The following is a 10,066-nucleotide window of genomic DNA, read 5'->3' on the forward strand; positions in this document are numbered from 1 at the left end:
TCTTTTTCTTCAATAAAGATTTTGAAGTAAAAAAAAAAAAAAAGGCCGGACTTCCTATCGATTATCCAATAGCCTTATAGGACAAGGGATGTGTTTGAAAGCCCGCCTCTTCTTACCCGGTAAGACTGTCCAATAGTAGTTAGTGCCTCGCCCTCGGGGTTCACTGGTTCCACCTACGCAGAGTTTGGCCAATAAAATACTTACTGAATCAGCACACGCCTCTCTTATAGGCTACAATAACGGAAGTTACACGATGACGTAAATATTACTGACGATGCTGACATTTTCTGTCCAATGGGCGATTAGGACGTACACAAATTTCTTATAAATGACAAGGTGACAGTATTTTGCGTTGTACGACTACCCCTGCGTGGAAGAGAAACTAATCCCGGACCCTCCCGAAACCGTGACTAACCGGTAATATATGCTCTGTTGTGTATGCACGGAGTGTAGTCCGATTTAATTTTAATGCAGTGTTGTTTGGCATTTGTAGTCCTGTGAGCTGTCAGGAAACGCCTGAGCTACACTGTTGTAGCACCGAAGTTACGTCGGCCATTCAAAGATAGTATCAATGGATTTCAGCTGATTCGCATTTCAGCTCTTTGTATTAATGTGTAAGAAGTATAGTTAGTTACCTATTGTGCACGCAAGCAAAATGGGTTTCTTTTCCTCGCGATTGTCGATCAGTGCGTTGCCTGTGACTGGATGTTAAATGTATGATTCTGCGGGCCTTCCGTGCTTTATTCAGGCAGCTCCTGCAAAGACATCGCTCTTGCAGTTAAACTATTAATTCGTCATCAGTTTAGCTAACATTGCGTTGCGCGGGAGAACCGTTTTGATGAGTTTGCGCTTTGACCGGTTTCTAGGCCACGTCTGGTAATTAGTAATTCACATTGACCTTCAAGTGCGGTGATTAGCTTAGCTCCTTGATATTAGTACTGGCTAGCTCCGTCGGCGTGTCCCAGTCCTGTGATAAAGCGGTCAGCCTCTTGATTAACGTTGGATCAGTGTTTTGAATATAGTACTGACATTTCATGGTTGGTATTCTAATCAGAGAACCAGATGACATAGGCTGAAGTGTCCTCCAGAGTTCAGGAAATGGCGCAGGTGAACGGGAGCTTGTAACCCTTTTACCTCACTCCATCGGTATACTTTAGATATCCATTTAGATCACAAATTGATCCGAGCAAGTAGTCTGTTGGAAATTGGATTAGCCTCTTAGACGAAACTGGCCAGCCACGCACAACACTTGGCTAGACTTGACTGCAGCACGTTCATACTACGTACTGTTCTTCACACTTATTTGCAGTCATCCTTCCTGAACGTTATTGACGTTATTAATTTTCTGCCTTCCCAAGATATTTATGCATAGCCCCTAAGGTTCAAGCCCAACTCAGAACTGCAATTACATACAGTAACTCAATCATGTATCTTGTTGACGTTCCATACTGAGACCCTGTGTGTAATATTGGCTAATAACGCTGCAATGTATTGTCTAATTCTCTTAGGTTCCTGCCATGTACTCCTGTGCGAAGTTTGTCACTTCTCCTGCTGTGGTAAGTAGGCATGAACATTTTGCTGAATGTTTCTCAGAGCCTTTTGAGTTCACTCTGAAAATATAAGATAGTAAGCCCGTTAAAGTGGAGCTAAGCAACCACTACAATTTTAAACCAAGAATACATGGTGTATGTGTCAATACTAATAAAACAATGTGGTCTGATTAATAAGCATCCATAAAATAAGAATTAAACAGAATAATTAATCGACGTTAGCTGCCGACTGGAAGTGAGGTCGCTACAGTTGCCTGCTATTAAAGTGTACTTGGTATGTCAGCTGACCAATTACATATAGTGACTGATAGACTTATTCGATCCCGTGTACACCATTGTTGAGATGGAATCCATTCAGAGGTCATCAGAGTAGTAGTATAGCATAAAGTATCATCAACTTGTTGATGTGAATGAGATCTGCAAAAAAGGATCCAGATCAGCGAACATCTTGGTAACACTCAGAAATTATTATTATTATTATTATTATTATTATTATTATTATTCGAAAAAAAACCCTTCACATTTAAATGCAGAGTATTATGGTGCTTTACAGTGTGGCAAGATGCAAATAAAGACAGTCAGGCCAACAGCTGACAATAGCATAAAGTGTAAAATGGCCCCATATAAAAAGTTTGCCTTACTGTTTTCATGTTGCCTTTTTGTATTTTGGTACGTTTTTGAAGACTGGAAACTTTTAGGACCTAAATCGATAGTGCCCTCAACTGATTGCTGACGGGTAATTAAAAATCTAAACTCATTACAGATCTCAGCTGAATCAGTTGTGTGTTTTTTTTTATTTAGTGTATACATTGTGTAATTGAAATCATATTTCTAACATCTTAAAGTGACTGAACTGTGAGACTAAAAACCACTTAAGGCTTCATTTTTGTCACAAATTAGTTGTAATTGACAATATTTTGGAAACTTTATCAATGAAGGTTGTTTCATTTAAATATTAATGAAATAGACATGATATAGATTGTGTGACTTCTGTCTGTATTAAATGTGATGTAGCTGCGTGGGGGGTCCAGAGTCCTTGCCCGGCCAGTTTCTGTCTCCATTTTGAACAGACCCGAAGCTACAGTGCAGCAGCAGCAGGTAAGAGCTGTAATCATGTGCACCCACTTACCAAATCTTAATTGACCAGTTTCGTATATGGTATGTCAGCACACCCGCTTGCTTTATTCAAAATATCCAAGGCTCAGGAAGTATAGATGTTTTATATCATCATTCTTGTCATGGTGAAATTGCCTTATTTTAGGGCTGGGACTCTTGTGCAGTGTACCAGCCCTCATCTCATCCCACCTCGCAGATTGCTGGGCCCATGGCGAGTCGAGCTTTTGCCGGAATAACAACAACAATTTGCTGGATCATGGCAGTCTTCTTTTCCGCCTTGCTCAGCTGCGAGAGTTTGTGGTGGTCGGATGCTTGATTCTACAAGTGGAAGCTTTGTTAATGACGATGAGAGCTTTTTTATTTTTCTTTATTTTTCTTTTTTTTTCTGCTGCATGGACATGCTCCCTGCGCCCTGAGAACAACTTCACAGCACAATCAAGTACATGTTTATAAGAAGCTAAAACTTTTTAAGTTGAGTGTTGTGGGGTGTTCCAATGACGGTAAAGGTTTGGTCCCATGATGGCTAGTGGTGGAGTTAGTGGTATTTGTGCTTTGTTGTTAAAAAATCAAGAAGCTTAATTTAAAATAAGAATTACAGGTTTGAAGGCTGAAACCTGCAACATAATTTTAAGGCTTATTCCTATGTACAAAATTCGGAGGTGGCCACCTCTACCTAATTTGTTCACCACCTCCAGCCTGAGCGACTGATATTGCTCAACATAACGTTTATTTTTTTTCTAAACTCTCAACTTTATTTATTTAAATTTGTTCACTAATATCCCCCCCCTCCCCACTTCCTTATCTTGTCCTCTCCAGGCCCTGTTGCCAGTAAGCCAGTCAGGAGTGCGGACCCGCTCTTTCCAGACCAGTGCGGTTTCCCGGGACGTTGACACTGCTGCAAAATTCATTGGTGCTGGTGCTGCCACAGTGGGAGTTGCTGGTTCCGGAGCTGGAATTGGAACAGTTTTTGGTAGCCTCATCATTGGCTATGCTAGGTAATATTTATAACATGACAATATTACACGTTCTTGGTTTTAGCCCTGGCCCTCTGATAATGTAATTAAACATGGTACAGTTGAATGCATGTTAAATCAGAGATTTAAAATGCATGGAACCACTTTAATCTGACAATGTTAGTCTTTTTTTTCTTTTTTTTTTTTTTTTCTCCCCCAACATTGGCCTAATATGCACCTAAATAGCTGGCTTTCTGCACGTATATAAAATTACCATAATTCACAAAGAGAAAACCAGGTGGAGGTGCTTTGGATTGTCAAAGAAATAAATGCTTTTCTTGATCATAAGGTAAAATTTTAAAAGGTGTTGTGATCCACATTAGCTCGACATTTACCACCCAGCTATGCCTTGAGGACTGACTTCCATTTCAGGGTGGACTTTAAGTTCTGGGTTAGGAGGAGTGACTGTGGATCCAGGTATGCGTGCAGTGGTGTACGTCATCTACCCACTTCTTTTTCAGTCAGTTTTGCATTTACCCACTGCTAAATCCTCCTTGATGCGTACCGTTTAGTAATATGTGAGGATGGTGAAGCCATGCCCCACGCTACCCTGCCTCTAATTGACCTTACCGTAAACCATGCCCGCATGACCATGTAAACCAATCAAGACGCACATGCGTTTTGCTGCGGACAAAAAAAGCATTCCAAAGCCTAGAAAAAAAATCAATAAAATTGTTAAACGCTGTATAGTCACAGTCTGTAAAGGCTTGTGTAAGAGTGAAAGCCGTAGTCCCGATGGACTAACCGGCGTCCTGCTGTAGTCACGGCTTGTCTAAGAGAGACACTAAGTGCGTTTCGATTACCCTTTTTCGCAAAAATAAAAGCGATATTGTACTATTTTGATAAAGTACAATTTCGAATTGTCGGTGTTTCCATTGAAGAGAGTTTCGCTTCTGAGGCGCAATTCTCGGAATGTCCCGTCTCGCGAGACCTCGCTGTTCTGTAGGAGGTGCTCATGATGTTTACGGAAGACGGACGCCCGGTGTAGTTATATTACTTGAAAAACACTCGCCCCTCATCGGGCGGTTTCGTGCTTTTAGTGTTGGTGGTCTTGTGTGTGTCTCTCGGCAGTCGGCAAGCAGTTCTGACACGAAAGCGAGTGGCACCGTACTTCCTACTTCCTGTAATCCTAAAATGTTGTTGTTCCCATGCAGAGGCTTGGTAAAAGGCGGGTTACAAATTGTTAAAAGTTTCTCATGTTTTCTTCTAAATTAACCAGACATGGCAGGACAGGATTTCAAGCTCTCCTCTCCAACTTTTCGAAGGAGGCTCGCTCGATTACACCTCTCTCTCTTTTATGCCCATGACGTGCAGTAGCCGATACCAATCACTTCAGCATGTAAACCTAAAATACAAACCCGAAATTAATAATTCTCAAAACAAATAGTAATTGCAAGTTTAAAAAATAAAAAATACACATAAACGTGTTGCATTCCGTTCCTCCGTGACCGGGCGGGTGTCACATGACTACTAATGCGCAAAAAGTGTTTCCATTACACTTTTGCGAAATACTTCTTTTTCGATACGTCTCAAAAACCACCTCGAAAGCGCAAAAACTTTTTTGCGATATTTGAGTTTTTTTTTCGCAAATCCGGTCTTTCCATTACCAGCTTACTTTTGCGAAACATGCCTTTTGCGCAAAACTGAGGGTAATGGAAACGCACCAAATGTCTGGTTTATTCCCTTCCCTAAAACCTCAAATAACTATGAAAAATGTCTGTGCTGGATCAAAATTTGTGGAAAACCACAAACGCGACCAGTCGAATCCCTCCAAAATGACCAGAAACTACTACGTCTGCACTCAGGTAATGTTTTCCATTGATATTTTTAGCCAAAGGCTAACGATAGCTCCAGGTAGCTAACGGTTCACACGTTTGTTGACTTACTGTTTACTATAAATAGCTGTGTATCACAAATGATGGCGGGGAGGGGCATGCCACGGTAAGGTCAATTGACTGGTAGGCGATGCCTTAGCCATTAGATTGGCTAACTTTATGAATGAGGACTGATGAGCCAATTGTAGGCAGAGTAGGGCTGGTCACAAACAGAATGAATGATCCTTTTAAATGTCCTCAGCGTCGACAGCATTCCGGAGCTTTAGCTCAAACGGATCGCATCACGCTCATACACCAGAGACTACTTGGGGTGTGGTTTTGACCCCTGGAGTAGGTGCTGCGTAAATATATCATAAAGTCCACTTTTGTCACGAACATGGCATGTCCTTTTGACAATGACCCCATTGATGAAGGTGTAGCATTATTGCGCAGGAAATTAAATATTCGTCGCGAGATTGGCATCAGACCGCGCATAGATATGCTGGTATTTCCAGACAGTTCTCTTAGTGGCACCATTTCACATCACAGTCCATCATCTACATACACAACTTAATCCGTCCTTATATTTGCCACATTACCAGACGTAGTCATATCATATGCGCTCACAACGCAGCAAAACGACTTACGTGTTGCGCTCCATTTTTTTTCTTATACATCTTTAAATGTTTTTATATTTCATCATTTTTAATAATTCATCTCATGTCAAGTGTGCTTCTGCACCGCAGGATTGCACCTAAATGCAAAGAATTTAATGAGCTATCATTCAACAGGTTTCTCTTGTAGTATTGTGATTGCACAGGACTACATTTAAATTACGCATTAACCCGAGCAGCAACGTTCTCCCACGCCGCCTTTCCTCTGTAGTGTTGCACTTTCTTTTTAAAGACATGTTCAAATTTGCCATATGATCGCATTAAGATTTTTGGTTGAGAGGGGTAAAAAAAAAAAAAAAAAAAAAAAAAAGCAACGCGGCAGCATCAGGTGGTGCTGCGCTTGGCGTCCCCGTTGTCATGGTGACTCAACAAATCGGGGCTCCATTGAGGCGGTCTTTTAAGTCAGGTGCACCTAGTCAGCGTTGATATAACTCACTGGAATCAGCTGTGCTGGAACCGAAAACGCAAGGGTTCCTATCTGAGGGTATATGAACTCGTTCAGGGTTAATCTCACAGTTTGTTGAACCTGCTTTGTGAAATACACCCATGTACTTTTAAGATTCAGCCTAAAACTATATTGAGATCTAGTAGTGACTGTTTTTCACATTTTTTGTTCATTCACTAAATATTTTGACAACCATTTTTATACTGTATATTTGTCTCATAACAAACTCATTTCACATTACTTCAGGCCGCGAGTGTTACCAGTAATAACTGCAAACTGCTGAAGTCAAGTAATGATGATTTTATTATTGTGAGCAAGTAAAAATGCACCCCCCCCCCTCTCTTCTCCCCCCACCTCTCCCCTGCATTTCATTGTATCTTAAACAGGATGGTTTTCTGGACTACTACTTTAAAAAAAAAAAAAAGGAGGGGGGGTAATTTTAGAGTAGCGCACTTAAAGGACCACTACACCAGTGTTACCAGTAGCCTACATATTGATGGTCCCTAGTTGTATTTTATCAAACATTGATAGTAATTATTGTGAGAAACGTTATCAATTATTGTTATTGTTTTCACGTATCATTAATTAAAAAAGTGTTATTAAAGGTTATTTAAACACATTTCAGAAGTTCGCCGTTCACATTAATCAATAACTAAGAAGTGGTGCACTGGTGACCCGTGAACTAGACTGATTGAACTTTGTGTGCGCGCAGCTACGCACACATCTGGAGTAAACATTTGATTAAACTTTTGTCACAGCCAGCCATAAGGGATGTTTTAAAGTGGTTTGACACATATAAACACTAGATGGCTCATGCGCGCTGTGAAGTAATGTCAGAGGGCAGCCATCTTAGGACAGGGCTGCTCGATTACTCAACATTGCAGTCAATTGAGCATGGACTTTGAAATAACTGTAGATTCCTCAACTCTCCCAAATTCTCAACGGATTGTCATTTTTGTTGTTGCATATGACATGAGATGGCACAAACGACAACGCTGTGTTCTTAAAAAAGAAAATCTGACATTTAAAAATTCAGCCTGAATTATAGCCACATTTATAAGGTTTGCAATGAATCTATCCGTTTGTAAATTTGTCAAGAATCCAGCGAGTTATGAGTATTTAACTGGTATCTCATCCACTTTACCACAGATTATACGGCAACACCTGACTTAAAATGGCAGACCAGTGACGACTGCCTCATAGATATCTATGGACTGCCCACTCTGCATTGAGACTAGTGTTCTTATCTATGGTAGGACTGACCAGATTTAAAACTGTGAATGTAATAACGGTATTTTTCAACTGTTGCCCCCCCCCCAGTGAAAGGCCAGATGGCAATAAAAGTACAATTTCAACAAAACATTTGAAGTAAACCCTGTTTCACAAAACAAAAATTTAATTACAAACTAAAAATCATGTAAAGATTAGTGTGAATTATCAACCTGACATTAGATTAGTTGGTCCATGACTTAATTTTTCAGGAGCAATTATACCACAAATACTTAGTCATTGCTGGTAAACAGACCTGGAAAAGCGCTTAGATGGAAATGGAGATGCAATACAAAATAATTTGAAATTGGAGGCCAATCCCTTATTTGGTATATAAATATAAGCATAAACGTAATTTTGTTGATGGTATACCTGACACAAAAATCTCCTTTGTTCTCTGCAGGAACCCCTCTCTAAAGCAGCAACTCTTCTCCTATGCCATCCTGGGCTTTGCTCTATCTGAGGCTATGGGTCTCTTTTGTCTGATGGTGGCGTTCCTTATTCTGTTTGCCATGTAAATCTGGAAACACTCGTACCTTTAGCTTCCTTTTACACCGTTCCTGTCACCTCTCCATCAACGTTACCTTTCCTCCATCCAACGGAGGGAGTGGGGATGTTCCAGACAAGACAAGTATTCTAAAAGCGCTGATTGGTCATTCCTATCAACAGAATTTAAATAGAGTTGAGGCTGATAGACCTCATTATATATTATGTTCTGTACACATTTTTCTGGAAGACAATTTCATTGAAAAATATCTGAAATAAATGGTTGGAACAAACTTGTTTAACTTCTTTAGTTTACATTTTAGCTTTTTTGTTTGTTTGTTTTTAAGTAACTTATTGGAATGTTTTTGTCCTCCATCTTAATGAGTTTAATTTAGAATGTAGTCAATTTGACAATAACGGGTTCATTAGTGAGGATGAAACTTGAAGGCTATCTATCGTCCAATAAGATGGCTCTGGTTGTACTTTATTATACTGTAATAATGTAGGCCTGAACGGGAAGCTCGACGTATTTGCAAACTGCACACCACAGATCATACACATCCAGGCATGGACTGTATTGCACAATGTAACTACTACACTACTGAAACTTGTGTAATGCTATAATATAATGCTATAGTATAATGATATATATTGGTAGCATATGATCTCAGGGAACTTTTTTTTTTTTTTCTTTCCTGCGCTAGAATGAAGTGTAATGCTCACCCGCTACAGTAGGTGGCAATGGAACTCATCTGTGTATCCCTAGATGAGCTCCGCCAGCATTTGATTTGATATTTGTAGTGGAAATGTAATCAATTTCCATTGGACTATCCAATCATGTAACAACCCTCACAAAGGGGAAGTCAACCAAACAACTCCCAACAATATGTCCCATGCAGTCCCACCAATCCAAACATGGCGCCACGGTCCACCATGACAAGTCTTTGCCGTGTTAAAAGCTCCATTGTGATACGACTGCAACTTCCCCAGCCAGAAGCCTCACAGTAATGCATTGTATGTGTTTTTCTGTTTTGTTTTTCATTTTTCAGATTTAAGGATGGTCTCTTGACCTTTGTGTCAAGGAGGAAGTGATACTAAATCCAGGAGCGGTTCATTTACCATTGCATCTTGAAACCATAAGTACTATCTAGATGAGTAAAAAATATTGCAAGTGGTTCATGAATCATTTTCCCATCATGATCTAAAATTATAAATTATTTTCTTCTGTTTGCGATTGGCTGGCAACCAGTCCAGGGTGTCCCCCGCCTACTGCCCTGAGCCAGCTGAGATAGGCTCCAGCACCCCCCTGTGACCCTTGTGAGGAATAAGCGGGCAAGAAAATGGATGGATGAATGGATTTTCTTCTGTCCTGCAATATGACTTACCACTTGACTTTTGAGATAACCTATAACTTGACCTGCCCTAGAAACATTTACATCTCTGCTGCAAGGTAACTAAAACATTCGAAACATGCTCAAATAATGCACAGTAGAAATACTGGGGAAAGTAAGGGTTAATGACTATTATTTAGTAAAATGAACACAGGAAATATATAGAGTAATATAATGAATTGTAAATTAGAATATTGTGTTCTGTTGTTTTTTTTTTACGTCACATTTTATGAGTTTAATTTTGTTTTCCCCCTTTTCACTAGTTACTGTATTATATCTATGCATGTTCTAAATCTATAAATCAAAAT

General features: G+C 40.0%; 1 protein-coding gene across 2 annotated transcripts; it reads left to right on the top strand.

The window, feature by feature from the left end:
• The first annotated feature begins 269 nt into the window (after positions 1–269).
• atp5mc1 (ATP synthase membrane subunit c locus 1) lies at positions 270–8,660 on the top strand. 2 transcript variants are annotated; one of them, XM_077535704.1, is made up of 5 exons: positions 270–417; positions 1,509–1,556; positions 2,565–2,648; positions 3,483–3,661; positions 8,285–8,660. In XM_077535704.1, exons 2-5 carry the CDS (start codon positions 1,518–1,520, stop codon positions 8,397–8,399), a joined length of 417 nt encoding a protein of 138 aa, XP_077391830.1. In that variant the 5' UTR covers positions 270–417; positions 1,509–1,517; the 3' UTR covers positions 8,400–8,660. The 2 variants fall into 2 exon arrangements, with proteins under 2 accessions (XP_077391830.1, XP_077391829.1); XM_077535703.1 differs by lacking the exon at positions 270–417 and adding an exon at positions 845–1,107.
• Positions 8,661–10,066: the final 1,406 nt, after the last annotated feature.

The sequence above is a fragment of the Festucalex cinctus genome, chromosome 1 (assembly GCF_051991245.1).
Source record: "Festucalex cinctus isolate MCC-2025b chromosome 1, RoL_Fcin_1.0, whole genome shotgun sequence".
Lineage (NCBI taxonomy): Eukaryota > Metazoa > Chordata > Actinopteri > Syngnathiformes > Syngnathidae > Festucalex > Festucalex cinctus.

Coding starts and splice junctions, on each gene's coding strand:
- atp5mc1 (XM_077535703.1), top strand. Junction 2,649..3,482: donor CTACAGTGCAGCAGCAGCAG/GTAAGAGCTGTA, acceptor TGTCCTCTCCAG/GCCCTGTTGCCAGTAAGCCA. Junction 3,662..8,284: donor CTCATCATTGGCTATGCTAG/GTAATATTTATA, acceptor TGTTCTCTGCAG/GAACCCCTCTCTAAAGCAGC.